Raw genomic sequence first — 14713 nt, forward strand, 5'->3', positions numbered from 1 at the left:
TAGCTGTAAGTATTCGTTGGGCAGGTTGGCTAGTTACTTATCCCTTCCCGTTCGTCATACTGTTATCGATAAGGGCTGGCCAATAGAATCAATAGGATTAAGGCTCTGTGACCATACTCGTACTTTTGATTCTATTGGCCAGCCCTTATCGATAACAGTATGATGAAATGCCCCAGGGGAAGGGGATGATACGGAAATAAAATTCTTCTAGGCTTTTGTGCAATGCAGGCTTGCGCGTTTCCTATATCAACTTCCACTATATTACGTCATGGATGGTGTCTGGCTGCCATGGACTGGATCTGTAATATACGAATAGAAGTTCCTAATAGACAGACCCTAGGTACGTTACCTTGTAGCTAAGGGGTCGTTCGGTTGCAATATGGAGGCCTCAGATTCCATTTCATAATGTGTTGATTCGGAGTGATTTTGTCTGCACAGCCTCAAAAATTTGATGTTCCTCTCACCGCTCGCAAAACGCCAGAATAGCACGCTAAAATATTGGCAACTTTACCGTATACAGCTTCTGAAATAGAGCTCTTGGCGTCATTTCAATATGGAGCTCGAAGGTCCTGTTACAGATTCCAGTTCAATATGGAGGCTTCATATTTGCACACGTCCGTGCAACCCGTAGAGCCACAGACGCGTGTTAAATCGGGAAGGAACGCGTTCTTTCTGCCGGACTTTCAGTTCATATTCAATCTGACGGTTTTGCAACCGAACAATCCCTAAGCTGCATATACGAAGTAATATTATTCCGCAATTTGTCCTACAAGCGGCGAAGGTATCTAAAGAGGTGGTAGAATGAATAAAACTTAGTGCAGTATTAATTACATAAAGTGGTTATATTATATATTTACAAAATATAAAATGCCTGGCAGCGATAAGTTTTATGTGTAAGTTAATTTGCTTATAGTCCCGGCCTTGAATACCAATTCTAGGTAGTCTTAAAACAGCTGCCACAAACGCATGAGGATCAGAGCAGAGAATATACCTAGCGGGGACTTAGAAAATTGCGGGTCTAAAACGTCGAATAATAAACTCACCAAAGGCAAATATAATCGGTGGACTTTGTATGCTCAAGTTAACTACTCGTCTGGGGTTGTTTTGGCTATTGTCTGCTTTGACTTGCGGTCCAGCGTACTCCTCTGGCTGTAGTTTAGGAACGGCGTCGGAAGAAGGCTCTGAAGGTCCAATCTTATCAGGGCCCATGTGTGGTTCTATTTTGAGGGGTTGACCTTTTCTTTGGAGCTCCCGCTCTGAGCCCAATGCAAATAAATCCGCTATACCAAAATCTGCTGTCTCTGGGTCCAATATCGCCCAGTCTAATGTCTCCAGCTTTGGGGCGATTTTACAATTAATTAGCTTCTTTAATGTCTCAGCATTTTCAAGACGCCAGAAATCGACTAGCTCGTAGAGTGTGACTCCTGCTCCCTGGCCCTCTTCCATGATATACTCCCATGTTGTTTTGCCGGCAGCCCTGGTAAGGACCCATGCTCTATTCGGAACCCCACCAAATCTGAATTCCACCTCACCACTGGCACTACTACTAGCCTGGACTCTTAAACCCAGATCGGCATTGGCTTTCAAGAACATCTCCAGTAGTTCTCCGTAAAGCCGCTTTTCTCCCGGTTGGTAACCAGGCAGCAAGCATACCGCATGGGCGAAGGTTTGTACCCAGATGCTCTCTCTAGGGACTTCAAATGGCTGCCTCTGGGGAATATTTACATGCGTGTTTAGAGGCGTGCCGCTTCTCAAGCATGAAAGTAGAAATTCGGTTCCTGCGAAATCGTCTTTCTTCACATTTCCAGAATTAATAGCACCGAAAAGTCTGGCAAACTGAACCGTGTCGCTGACCAAGGTAAGATCTTGGGTAATCTTCCACGAGACATAGTCTATATAACCCAGATTCGCCGCCATGTGGAAGACAGACACAACCTCGCTGCGATAGAAATTAACACTCGTGGGATGAAATGATAAACGCGACCCTCTGAGGTCATTCTGACTCTTTTGTTGGATATGAAGGCAAGCGGAATGAAGAATCTCCAGGAAGCGGAATGGAGCCACATCCTTTTTGCTTGCTTTTCGAAGGCGAAGAATCTCTAGAATTTCAAGGGTCAAAAATTTGAGACTTTCTGAGCTTTGTCCGCAAAATTTAAATTCAGCGAGAAGTGATTGACACACGGCCTCAACAATGTCGAAGTTCTTGCAATAGCCTTCCATGACTCCCAGAATTGCTTTCCCCGTGACAAAATCGAAAATCGAGCGATGGGCGAAAGTTATTGACTGAGGACAAAAATGCTGGCTCCATGATTTGCTGTCATGTCGGAATTCAAGAAGGCCTTTCAATTGGCCATTGAGCCTCGCCGGTGCCCATTCTGTACGGGAAGAGATTTCGGCCTGACCAGTGTCAGAATCTTTAAAACCTGCATCCATGGCGAAATTGGCGTTCTTCTCGTAATCCTCTAGAAAAGTATATCTGAATAAGGACATATCAGGACATTCGTATTCTCTTAGCTTCGTCACAACGGCGAGCGTTCGATACGCTGTCCTACGGTCCGTTGGATTGATCGACTCAAGGAGATACCTAAAGAGAGGTTCCATGCCCTGAGGCATATCTTTGAGTCTTTGTAAAAGACTAGAAAGCCGGTTGTCATAGTATATTCCTTCTCTTAGTGACTTTAGAACTAAAGCGACCCATAGAAAAATACCATCGGCTCTATTGACAATTTCTTCCACCAGGCTTTCACTGTTTTCGACGCTGGTTTCATTGTCTTTTAATATTTGGAAGCCCTTCAATCTTTCTCTTACGAAATTTCTAATGTCTTCTCTAGTGAGATCCTGAACCCTGAGCCTCTTATCTTCACCGAAAGCTTTGCGAAAGACTTCGTATTCTCTACTGGAGACGCAGAGCTTCACGTCCGGGAGAGCAGACTCAGTCCAACTGACGAGCTGGTTAACCATATCACTATAGTCTTCAGAGCATGTTTCTTCGTATTCGTCCAGGCCGTCGATGAAAAAGCACACCCGGTGGTTCTTATACACCTGTCGATTCCGGACAAGTTGCTCAAACGCTTGGAAGATCTCTTGTTTTGACAGGTTTAGCTTGGCTGGAAGTCGACCGTCTAAAGAGGTCATCTTTTGCCATTGTTTTGGAAACACGGAGGGTATCAGGTCGGGACATTGCTCAAGAGTGTCATACAAGAGAGACCGACGTAAGCCACTCAGGGATTTTTGATTCTCCTCACCAGCTCTCCAAAGGAAAAATTGGGCAAACACTAGCTTCTTATTCGTCCCCGCCCACTCGTTCAAAAGCTCCATTGTGCGGTCGTGCTCGCATAGGTATTTCATTAATGTAGACTTTCCAGACCCAAGTTTCCCAGCAATGTGGAAAATACCACTTCCATTACTTAGCCAGTTGACAAATGAAACTCCGCTTTGGTGATCATTAACTTTAGCATAAGACAGATCCTCGAAAATCCATCGAAAAGTTTTGTAATGGGCTTCGTTAACATTATCGAACCTAGAGCGCATTTTCTCAAATGCCAGGGCTTGCAAAATATGATGTTCCGCAATTATTCGATGAGGGCCACCTAGGAAGCTTCGCAATAACTCTTGAACATCTGGGCTGGCGGACTTGATATTGACTCCGCATTGAAACTCCTCAACCTTTTTTTGCAGTGAGATTAGCTCGGCTGAGTTGGATTTCGCTGACTCAGCTATGATCCTAAGATGGTCTTTTATTTTCGATCTATCACTATTGTTAATATGTATTTAGTGACGCAAGTTTGGGGTATGAACCTGTCCAGAGCTGCAAGCCGCATATTTAGCTGGTTTCCGCACTCGTTCAGCCGTTTCTGTAGTTGAAGTTTATCATCTTCGTGTAGCTTGCCTATCATTGCCGCAAAAATAACTTGAGTTTTAGATTTCTGATTCTTTGGCTTCGTTTTTTCAATGAGCTCCAGGATCTTATCCGACAACTTTTGGCATTCCGCTGCAAGACTATGAATGGCCTTCTCTTCTTCACTCTGAGCGGAAGGACCATAGTATTGTAGTTTTGAAGACCAGGCCTTCATCTCCGTAACAACGAGCTCCAAACTCGCATTTTCCTCAGTTGTGCCAGTCGTAGAATAATAGATCTCGCGAGCGCCACAGATGAGTTTAGTGCTGAAGTCCACGAACTGGACTATAGACGATGCGAGGCTGATGGCTGTAAATGGATCCATTCGGGAGCTGATAGTCTTTGCATATCAGATTTGGGAGAGGCTACGACACTCGCAGGCATGTGGGGCTTGGACTGCTACGTGACAAGACAAAGAGAAGTGTGTGGTTCTTTTCACGTGATTTCCCAATTTTGTATGCAGTGTATTCTTGGTACTACAGCCGAGCCCCTAGATAGGTCAGGAACCAACGCTTGGCACCACATTCCTTTCACTCGTTCGTCCCGTGACAGGCTTGCACGGGCCCGTCTCTCACCTCCGAAACCTTCAACTCCTTCAGGGCTCTCGGCGATCCGCCAGAAAAATCGCCATGGCCTCCACAAAGACAAGCATTACTCAATTAAGCAAATCCACCTTCGCATCATTTCTCCGGCCGCAAGCTCGACTGCCGCAAGCAATCTCCCTCCCCTCCCAGCAGTTCAGATGCGCGGCTACGGGCACCAGCGCCAACGCCGCAAAGTACAAGAGAAAAGACCAGTCGGGCACGCAGAAGAAGAAGAAGGCAAGGTCGACGTTCATTCAGTATGATATGCGGGATGCGGAGCAGTTTTCACTATGTGATGCGATGCAGTATGTGTTCGCCATCTGGGAGGGTGTGTGCGGAACTAATTGGATCACCCGTTCAGGTACATCCGCGCCTTCGAAGTCGGTCGGGCGCCCACCTCGTCGAAGTACGAAATGCACATTAAATTACGCACGCTGAAGAACGGACCTGCGGTGCGGAATCGCTTACGGCTCCCCCATCCTGTCAAGACGGACTTGCGGATCTGTGCCATCTGCCCTCCGAGCTCGAAGGCTGCGGAGGCGGCGAAGGAGGCTGGTGCAGCGGTTGTAGGAGAAGATGAGGTGTTCGCTTCAATCAAGGAGGGGAAGATCGACTTCGATAGGTGCATATGCCACGTCGACTCGCTGCAGAAGCTTAACAAAGCCGGGCTGGGAAGAATACTAGGTCCGCGGGGATTGATGCCCAGTGCAAAATTGGGTACTGTTGTGAAGGATGTTGCTTTGACGGTCAAGGATATGGTTGGTGGGAGCGAGTATAGGGAGAGGTTGGGTGTGATACGGATGGCAGTGGGACAGTTGGGATTTACACCAACGGAGATGCAGAGCAACATTCGCGTAGTTATGGAGAATGTGAAGAAGGATATCGCACAATTGAGCGATCGTATTTCGAAGGAGATTCACGAAGTAGTAGGTTTTTAATTTCCCGCTGCCGGCACCACAATCTAATTCAGCAGTAGGTGTTGAGCTCGACAAATTCCCCAGGGTTTAGTTTGAATGGCGAGTTCAGGAGTCCGGATTCGGTACTACTAGAAGACTTATCGGCACGATAGAATATGTAAACTTATTGTACAGGCACTGTAACACCATGGATATCTTTCCAACGCCTTCGCTATGCTTGCATCGCATCTTGATTCCCATAAATGCGTCAATTTCGCAGCGATTTCAAAACTTTTACGGCTTCGGTAGCCTCGTCCATGTGACGATAAATGCCCATAATCTTCATAGTCCGATCCAGCCCAGCTGCGCCGGCTCCTTTCGCCTGCTTGATCGCCGTGCTAAGATCCAATAATAACGTGTTCCGAAGCTTGATCAATCTTGGTTCCTGCGCAACCAGAAAGGGATGGTCTGTGCCGATTCCCTCTGATAATTTCCTAATGAGGAGATACTGGTGGACATGCTTCCGCAATTTGGATATCGACATGAACTGTCTAGTCTCATCTTCATCCTCATCACTCGTCTCTTCACTGTCGGATATATCGACAGCATCACCATTCGAAGCGGCCTCAGATTTCCCCGCAGACTCCACCATAAGCCGTTCTTCAAGCACGGACAGTCTAGCTTCGACATCTAGCAATTGCCTACCGAAAGCAATTTGTTTTCTGACGTCCACCCTTTCATCCACTAACTTCTGAACCTCCTCTTCCTTCCCCAAAACGCTCTTCCTAACACCCTCAACCTCCTTCTGGAAGCCTAATAAGCCCACCCGCACCTCCTCAACCTTCTCATCACCACCTTTTAAACTACTCCCTAAGCTGAGGAAATCCTGGTAATTGGAATTGACGAGATCCAGTAGCTCTTTCGTGAGCAGCTGACTCCGCGCACGCAACTCAGATCTGAGATCTTCGAGAGTCTGGTGGCGATTGTGCAAAGAGCTAAGGTAGGCGGAGGGAGAGAAGTCGGCAGTGAGGAAATCGGAGCGCTGGAGGGGGGTTGGGTAAGGGAGAGATTCGGAGTCGGAATCGGAGGCGTCGGAGGCGGACGATGAACCCCCGAACTAGAAAAAGAGCGGTCAGTATAGCGTCTGCAGTATATACGTGGACAACGTACGTAGAATCGACTCATGGCGGAGGAGAGGGTGATATATGGATGTTTGGGCTTTTGGTGAAGGGTTCAAACAAGCTTGACAGGGGTATGGTATCGATAAGGTTTAATGATCGGAGCCGAGGTGACTCACTGGAGGGGACTGACTTGCATTGGTAATAAGGTGCAGGCCCCTCTGTGGGGAACTCACTAGCTTTCCGTGTAAGAAATCAATTAATTACTCTGGTCTTCTTCTTTTCTTTCTTCCTCCCCCTCCTCCTCACTTTCCTTTCATTTCTTAATACAATACCTCTACTTCCTCTCTATCTTCTGTCTTTTTGTATCGCTGTAATGTCTGCGCCTCAGCCCGATCTTCCGGAGCCCGTTCACGCGGAATTGGACTCGATGTTGAGCCGTAAATTTGGCAAGGAGGTTGCGAATTACTTCTCTGGTGCATACAACCCAAATCTATTCAAATATGCACCTAACAAATCTCTAGGGTCACCATTAAATAGAGTATCATTCCTTCGAACAGACCATCTTTTCCTCTCGCTAGCCCTGAAGCACCCGTCCACTTCATTTCTGCTCTTCAAGAACCTAGAACCCTTGGTTAAATCCCCTACGCAGCTGGCATATGCCTCGTACAAAGATGTCCAACCAATCATCGAGGATGATCCGTACTGGGAGTCTGAGGAAGAGCTTATCAAAAGGTATAATTCCACGACCTATACACCGCAACTGATCTTCCTTGGCCTCGACGACCGGGACAGGGAGGGCTTCGAATACAAAAACCACTACAAAGGCGCGCCGTTCTTCGCGCTAGACATCACGCCAAAAGAACCCATCGCCTCCGCCGCGGAGAGCCTAATATCGAGAATGGAATCCGACGGCCTCTCCTTCTCCAAAGGCCGGATGCACCTCTCCCTCCCCGCACATGAAGGTACTTACCCCTTGTTTCCCTTCCTTCCTTCTGCCCTTTTCCTCCCTCCCTACCCTACGTAAATATCCCTAACTCACTCACTTCCTTCCACAGCCGCCATCTACGCCACCTCGCGCCACCTCCTCGACTGGAACGCACGCAACCCCTTCTGCGCCACCTGCGGGCAACCAACCCTCTCCATAAACGCCGGCTTCAAGCGAGCCTGCCCACCCATCGACCTCGCGCCCGCGCTCTGGCCCCCATCCAGACCCCCCTGCGCAACCCGCACGGGAATCTCGAACGTCTCCTTCCCGCGCACCGACCCAACCGTCATCATGGCCGTCGTCTCGTCGTGCGGCACGAAGCTGCTGCTGGGCCGCCAGAAGCGGTGGCCCGCGTTCTGGTACAGCACGCTCGCGGGCTTCCTCGAGCCCGCCGAAAGCGTCGAGGAGGCCGTGCGGCGCGAGGTGTGGGAGGAGTCCGGGATCCAAGTCGGCCGCGTCGTCATCCATTCTACGCAGCCGTGGCCGTACCCAGCGAACCTGATGATCGGGGCTATCGGGCAGGCGGTGCCGGGCGGGGAGGAGATCAACCTGGGCCATGATGCCGAGCTGGAGGACGCGCGGTGGTTTGGGGTTGAGGAGGTGCGGGAGGCGTTGCGGGTGGGCACGAGCGGGTTGGGGGAGGCGGCTGGGCCTGAGTATAAGGAGGGCGGGTTGAGGGTGCCGCCGAAGACGGCCATCGCGTATCAGTTGATGAGTGCGGTTGTGGGGGGATTTTTGGGGGGCGAGGCGAAGATGTAGGGGCCGCTTTGGTTTTTTTAGGAGTGCGGGAATGCGGTGTTTAGGTCGCGGATTTGGGGGAGTTGCGCGTGCAGGGTTCTTCGCTATAGAGAAGATGAGAGCCAGGGATCATGTGGGGGTGGAATCTATAGACAGATTCGAAATGACGCTATATAGAATATCATCATATATAATTAGTAGAATACCAAGTTGGTAAATCTAACTGTGTGTATGTCAGGTTCAGGATTTCCCCAACATATTTATCTCAGTTAACCCAACACCGGAAGATGCTGAATAGCCTCACCACTCACAGGCCAACGGACAGAAGTGTAAAGGGTGTTGGCTCCTACAGGCATTTCAAGAGTGAGTCGCCAGGTCTAGGAACACCCTCAACCGAACGTCTTCTGCTTGACTTGTGATAAAGCCGTCTTCCGATTGACCAAGCTTACTTCTAAATCAAATTAAGAGTTCGGCTCCATCCGAAGGGGGCCTAAAAATTATTGACTATTTCACCCCAAAAGTGGTCCAGTGAACTCATTCCCCTAAAGAATGGTTTTGGAGAGTGAAAGAGTATACACCGGTATGCTATATGTACCGAGCCGTATCTACATGAAAAAGGAAAGCAGGACAGAGAAGAGCCTGTCAACTGCCCAGACACAGATATCTATTCCATCCATCCAAGCTCCAACAAATTTACCCCCTTCCCTCTTGTTCTTTTTCTTTTTCTTTTTCTGCCTCTGAAGAGCCTCACCTCGGCCTTCCTCATTTTCTTATTCTACTTCACTTTTATCCATATTCATTACGAGCACTACGACACCATCTGTTCTTTACATCTCGAGCTGCTTTTGCTGCACTGGCATGTGGGCGGTTTTTTTTGGCGTTCAAAAATACGAAGGGTCGGAAGGCTATCAAGCCGCCTTCTTCTCCCTGTGTAGCGTCGGCCCGGCGCTCAAAACCCCACTCAATAGTTTGGTAAGTCCTGGACCTCTGTCTCTGCCACCACCTGTCTGTGTCGCATTACTGCCTCTTCTTGCCGTGTTTGTCCTCATCAGGGCTTCCCTGTCCGGAAGTTCGCTAGCGTGGGAACCTCTCCTAGCCCTCTTCATCGCATCTTCATCTTCCCTGCGATGCAGGCTCTCACTCGGAAGCAAGATGGCGCGATCAAGTGCGTATGGGAGACCACGGTGGCGGCCACGGATCTGCATCGATATCATGATGAGTTTAGATAGCACTTTGAACTCTGCAGAGAAGGAGGCGTTGATGCCTGGGTAGCCAAGGCTAAGACCCACTGTCCCGTACGCAGAGACAATTTCAAAGAGGACGGAAAACAGCGTGAAGGCGTAGTCGTTTCTATTTTCCAGGCGGTTTCCTTCGATAATAGCGATGAGGAAGAACCCCAAGAAGACGAACCACAAGTCAAACGACAGTTGGCGACGCAAGTGAGCACCAAGATAGCTGCTAGGCTTATCATCATCTTCTGAACCCCATACGCCAAGTGACTTCTCTTCATAGACGTTCGTTTGGCGCATGCTGATAGCAATGGGATAGACGGAAATGTACATCATAATGAGATATGATACCTGAATTGCAGGATGAAGAGCAGCAATACTTACGACTGAAAAGCCGGCGGTACGCGTGGAGGCGGCCTGGAAAAGGCCATCAAGGAAACGAATGCCTGGCTTGAGAGAGGTAACAGTTGAGTCGTTGAGCTGGGTAAAAATTAGAATTACTATCGAAAGGCATAATGCGCTTTGATGGAGACTTACGTCGAGAATAATGAAGAAAATCAGATCAATTCCGTTGAGAAGGACAAGAACCCAAAAGAGCCACCAGTTCGCGTTGCTTGGAAACAGAAGCGTAAAGCATCTTCTAGGGTGGTCAAGCAAGAATCGCAACTCTTCCCAGACACCGCTGCCCTCGGGAACAAGCTTCTCGGCGACCCAGATGACGAGGCGTAGTAAACAGGGAAAGCCGGTATTGCCAGCAATGATAAGGAAAACCCCTAGTAAAAGAGGAAAAACTGCAGTCTGAAAGGATATCATTGAGTCAGGATTAAGTGTAAAACCTAGATCATTGAACATCGAAGCCGGAGTAAAAAATCCCCTATTTCCATCAGCAAAGTGCAAGTACGCTGTTATGGGAAACGCACCACCATACAGTGCTGACTCCCACTGATTTTAACATTTCGGCATACTGCTGCTCTCTGACGATCCACGGAAGTAAGCACAACATCCCGAGAAGATGAAGCCCAACAAAATAACCTAATTATAGTGGTCAACACAAGGGTTAGGAAGGGAGATCTTATAGCCTTACAAACAAGAATAACGGCTAAAGTCTTTAAGGCGCGATACTCAATACCTCCCAATTCCTCTCTTTGTTCTTCTGTCAGGTCTATGAAGGCAGAATTCCTACCGACAGTAGGGGTCCAACTCAAGTACGGCATGGGATCCCGCTCCTCAGTTCGCGACGATATAATACTGCCCAAGGTTCTTGAGCGGGGCCGCTGGCGAAGATGCATCGATTCCTTTTCCTGATCAGTTGCTTTGCTGCGCCTACCGAAACTAAATGCTGAAAGACCCGTTGTTGGACGGTCTGGTTCATCAATGGTGATGATTCGCTTGAGAGGGTAATCATCCGAATTCAGTTCTACAGGCACACCCGTATCAGAGGCTTTCGGTTTCTCTCGTCCATATCCGTAGTCCTTGGTGACTTTCTTGTTCAACGGTCCTCCCTCATCTTCATCCTCAACTCTTTGGGGTACATCACCACGATCGAAATCTCTAGGCCCTGGAATGCGTAGTGCGGCCTTGTCTTTTGGGTTTCGTTGATTTTCGACAAACCCAATGTGCTGTTCCTTAGGAAGTTGCTCCGGTATGCGCTCCAGGTTTGAGAGTCGCCGCGAATGATGTGGCTTAACCTCATCCGCAAATACAATGTCTCTGTGAAAAGGAGAGGCTACTTCTGACTCTATAGAATCTGGGGAGCCAGGTGATGCCTCTTGCGGAGATCCTACAGTCTCCCCTTTTGTATGGCTCAAAGTTTCTCCGTTGGTATCCTCATCCTTCGTATCTTTCTCCTTGGTGTCCTTGAAATCAGATATTGCGTCCTCAATCTTTTCGCCCTGAGCTTGGCCATCCACACCGCGTAAAACCCTGATTTCACGACCCCCAACCCCACGCTCCTCTCTTTCAATATCTCGATCTGTTTTTCCTTCGCTTCTTGTCCGTGATCGAGACCGGGTGCGTCGGAGATTTCGAGCTTCACGTACGACATTCTGAAAGCGCTTTTCAAACCAATAAAGTCGAACAAAGACAACAAATGTATTAATAAAGATCGGATTGCAGACACAGGCCATGAAAAATATGACCACCTGCGAAGTGGTTGAGTTAATCCTTGCTCTGCAGGGAAAGTGGATATTGTGCTAAGGCCATACTTGCTGGTACGTATAGATTTTATTGATATCAATCCTAGGTATCCATTAGGAGAGTTCCAGTTTGTTCACTCCTCTATGAGCGCTTACGGATTCAGCCCACTCTGAGTGGCAGCGCCACTTGCGAAATATAGAGCATCTATGTAGGCCATGCCGCCGGCCGGATACATGAGAATAGAACCAATGATGGCCCAACCGAGTATATATAAATCTGTTGGATGCGAAATTCCAAAGTAAGCAAAGCAGTCTTTAGCTGGCGTCAAGAAAAAAGCTACTGCTCACAATGTATGATAATGAAATTGAAGTGAAGCTTCAGAGAGGACATTCGTTTTGGAAAGTGTCCCTTGATCCACCCGAAGGCGATCAACCATGGTGAAGCTTCAGAGAGGACATTCGTTTTGGAAAGTGTCCCTTGATCCACCCGAAGGCGATCAACCATGGCCCGAACATTGTGACTTGCTGCGAGGTTGACTGACGTTGTCAGGGAGATCCGGTGGGTGGTAGCAATAAGGCGAGAAAGTCGCGACCACGACGAGTCTTATCGAGTGTCGGGGTTATGAATCGAGCTTGGGGTGATTGTGGTAGGTTATGTTCTGCTCATGCAAGTAGCTGAAAGCTGGCTTAGGTATGAATTTACTAAGTTGTCATGGCCAGCATATTAACGAACAGCGTCGGAAGCTCGCAGGTAGAGGGTGGACCGGATCTGGCGGAAGGACATAGTACAATTCTGATGAGAATGCGAATGTATAGAGAAGTCAATTGGGCATCAAGTGAGGGTGGCGGCAGCTTGGGTCAGTAGGAAAAGGAAAAGTACGAACAGCGAAAGCGGCGTTATGCGTTAAGGTCGACCCCAGGGAATGTGCCAAGCCCCTTACAAAAATTTGGGCTTTCCCCCGGGCACACGTCACGTCAAGTTTCAAACCCACTCGTCACCTCTTCACCGAAAACGAAATAAGTGTTTCGTCCTACGCGTATTTGGTCCTGCGAATCATTTCCTGTTTCTTGACTGGTGCGAAAACATTCTTCGCCAAGCTAATTCTACGGCATACTCCCTCTTGGCCTCCTCTCTCCTGGCCTCCACTCTCTTGGCCTCCTCCCCAAGAAACCCCAAGCGCTCCGCCTCATTTTTGCTGCTTAGGGTGAGATTTTTTGATAGCATCATGTGGATGATGCATGAACTTCACTTCACAGAATGGTCAGCACACACCGGGATTGCGAACTGTCTCCACCAAGGACCACAACGTACATAATATATCGTCTCCTGTATTTTCAGCTCAACGGCCTTTGCGTAACTCGAAATGACTATACGAGATCCTTCGCCTCGAGTCTGCTTCTCTTGCGCTTCAGATTTCTTCGATTGTTTGTATAGAGGCACCACCCTCCTACCGTGAGTATTGTTAAGGGTATTGTGATAACGATGAAGATCCAGAACTGCGCAGATACTTGGAAGCCGGATCCCTGTATCGTCTGAAAAACGAAAAGGTTGGTACCAAGAAGTGACTATTACACGTTTAGATTCGTCGCTCAGCTGCGGAGTTAAATTTGAGAGCACTTCTCACCGCCACGAAGCTAGCAGGAAGATATACTAGGGTGACAACCGTGACTACACGAACTGTTGCACTGTCATCCACAGCATCCTGTGTCAGGCTCAACATGTTGTTATTTATCCCTAATGCCGTTGCTTGAATTCGAAGACTCAATGCGACTCCCAGCTGTAACCCGATGATTGAGAAGTTGGTAAAACCCCAATTATGAAGCCGACTTACCATTTTCAATGTTTCTTGGGACCTTTTCTGCAGTAGTTCAAGGCTAACAAGATGCCCAGTCACTTGCGTCTCATAAATCTTGATTTCGCCACCAAAACTCTCCACGTCTTGCTTGTCGGATGCTGGAGCAAAACTTGAGTCATTGACTTCCTTCAAGGTGGATAGGGTGGTTTTTGTGGCTTTTAACCTTGCTGATACTTGCAACACCTTGTCTTGCAAATGCTGCAACTTGGATAGGAGGGCCGAACCATGAGTATAGTGCTCGGGCTTTGTAAAGTCCAGCGTCAGAGCTATATCAACCTGAGATGGATCAATAATGAAGGCGCTAGATTTGGAAGATTTTACTCACAATGGTCTCCAAATCGTTACCAAGATCATTCAGGTACCAACGCCAATTCTCAAAGTAAGCCGATAGGATTGTCAAGTGTATGTGACGAAAGCCTGAACAATTTTCGATCATGGTCTCCAAGCGTTTTTGAACCACAGAATTTGGCCGATTGAAGAGAAGGATCCAGAGGCTTTTGTCCTCGGCGGATGAATAGCGATGATATACTCCAATTTGTCTCATTGTCCACTTGATTGAACCATGCCGGCGAACCTCTTCAACATAGCTCAAGACATATTGCATTTCTGAACCCGGTGGACAGTCAGGTTCCGGAAACAATAAGTAAGACCACTTACGCACCATATATCCCACCCAACACCCCAGCTACAGTCATGCATCCTAATCCAGCTTCAGCATTCCGCGGTTTACTACCAAAAGCGAACAAAATATCCAGAAATCGAGGATGCACATGGTAATAAGTAAGTAGCTGACGCATTACTTTGTCAGTCAATCCGATTGAACTTATCGAATCTAGAGAACATATCAAACTTCTCAGTAGTCAGCTCTGTCAGCTTCCTGTTGTGTGAAATTATAACAAGCCCTTACATGAATCTTCTTTTAGGTGATGGTTTAGAAAAGAGAAGATGTTCAATTTTCCCACCCTCAGACAACCTCTTGAAGACGACTTTTTGGCCTTGGTGCCGCTCACCTACGAGTTATCAGCGTAATGTCACTCTACCCATAACATAGAAATGGCATTGCCTGAGACATCAATGACCACCGCTGTTCCTGATTCTAACGAAGTCGAAAGAATGTTTGAGCCAGTCCGTTGGATATGAGTTATATAGGGTTGGGGATTAATTGGGAAGATATGATAGTCTTGAGATGCCTTGAAAAGCTCATTCCAGCTTTGCTCTCTTTGCACGGTAATTGGATATTCTCCGGAGGCTCCATTCATGGCTTACTGATA

The 14713-nt window shown here is 48.0% G+C and overlaps 6 protein-coding genes across 6 annotated transcripts; 2 read left to right on the plus strand and 4 right to left on the minus strand.

The window, feature by feature from the left end:
- Positions 1 to 771: 771 nt before the first annotated feature.
- K441DRAFT_642072 (uncharacterized protein) lies at positions 772 to 4289 on the minus strand. The gene is made up of 3 exons (XM_067646677.1): positions 3799 to 4289; positions 1044 to 3748; positions 772 to 991 (listed from the first exon to the last, which is right to left on the minus strand). Exons 1-3 carry the CDS (start codon positions 4221 to 4223, stop codon positions 945 to 947), a joined length of 3177 nt encoding a protein of 1058 aa, XP_067500653.1. The 5' UTR covers positions 4224 to 4289; the 3' UTR covers positions 772 to 944.
- A 171-nt stretch (positions 4290 to 4460) lies between these two features.
- On the plus strand, positions 4461 to 5710 carry K441DRAFT_665168 (ribosomal protein L1). Its single transcript, XM_067649455.1, has 3 exons — positions 4461 to 4787; positions 4844 to 5408; positions 5459 to 5710. The coding sequence occupies exons 1-3, from the start codon at positions 4528 to 4530 to the stop codon at positions 5549 to 5551; spliced, it is 918 nt and encodes a 305-aa protein (XP_067500654.1). The 5' UTR covers positions 4461 to 4527; the 3' UTR covers positions 5552 to 5710.
- Positions 5484 to 6566, minus strand: K441DRAFT_665169 (uncharacterized protein; the record flags this gene model as incomplete). The annotated part of the gene is made up of 2 exons (XM_067649456.1): positions 5484 to 6495; positions 6549 to 6566. 2 exons carry the CDS (start codon positions 6561 to 6563, stop codon positions 5647 to 5649), a joined length of 864 nt encoding a protein of 287 aa, XP_067500655.1. The 3' UTR covers positions 5484 to 5646.
- A 159-nt stretch (positions 6567 to 6725) lies between these two features.
- On the plus strand, positions 6726 to 8362 carry K441DRAFT_665170 (uncharacterized protein). Its single transcript, XM_067649457.1, has 3 exons — positions 6726 to 6972; positions 7021 to 7461; positions 7555 to 8362. Exons 1-3 carry the CDS (start codon positions 6873 to 6875, stop codon positions 8241 to 8243), a joined length of 1230 nt encoding a protein of 409 aa, XP_067500656.1. The 5' UTR covers positions 6726 to 6872; the 3' UTR covers positions 8244 to 8362.
- Positions 8363 to 8692: 330 nt separating this feature from the next.
- Positions 8693 to 12439, minus strand: K441DRAFT_665171 (potassium transport protein TRK1/TRK2). Its single transcript, XM_067649458.1, has 8 exons — positions 12031 to 12439; positions 11935 to 11962; positions 11743 to 11863; positions 11656 to 11689; positions 10536 to 11592; positions 10372 to 10483; positions 9989 to 10325; positions 8693 to 9931 (listed from the first exon to the last, which is right to left on the minus strand). The coding sequence occupies exons 1-8, from the start codon at positions 12100 to 12102 to the stop codon at positions 9131 to 9133; spliced, it is 2562 nt and encodes an 853-aa protein (XP_067500657.1). The 5' UTR covers positions 12103 to 12439; the 3' UTR covers positions 8693 to 9130.
- Positions 12440 to 12582: 143 nt separating this feature from the next.
- K441DRAFT_642086 (uncharacterized protein) lies at positions 12583 to 14239 on the minus strand (the record flags this gene model as incomplete). The annotated part of the gene is made up of 5 exons (XM_067646678.1): positions 12583 to 13152; positions 13212 to 13364; positions 13419 to 13718; positions 13768 to 14048; positions 14104 to 14239. 5 exons carry the CDS (start codon positions 14237 to 14239, stop codon positions 12955 to 12957), a joined length of 1068 nt encoding a protein of 355 aa, XP_067500658.1. The 3' UTR covers positions 12583 to 12954.
- Between the last annotated feature and the right edge of the window lie 474 nt (positions 14240 to 14713).

Source organism: Cenococcum geophilum (genome assembly GCF_001692895.1).
Source record: "Cenococcum geophilum 1.58 unplaced genomic scaffold K441scaffold_41, whole genome shotgun sequence".
In the NCBI taxonomy this organism is placed as follows: Eukaryota; Fungi; Ascomycota; class Dothideomycetes; order Gloniales; family Gloniaceae; genus Cenococcum; species Cenococcum geophilum.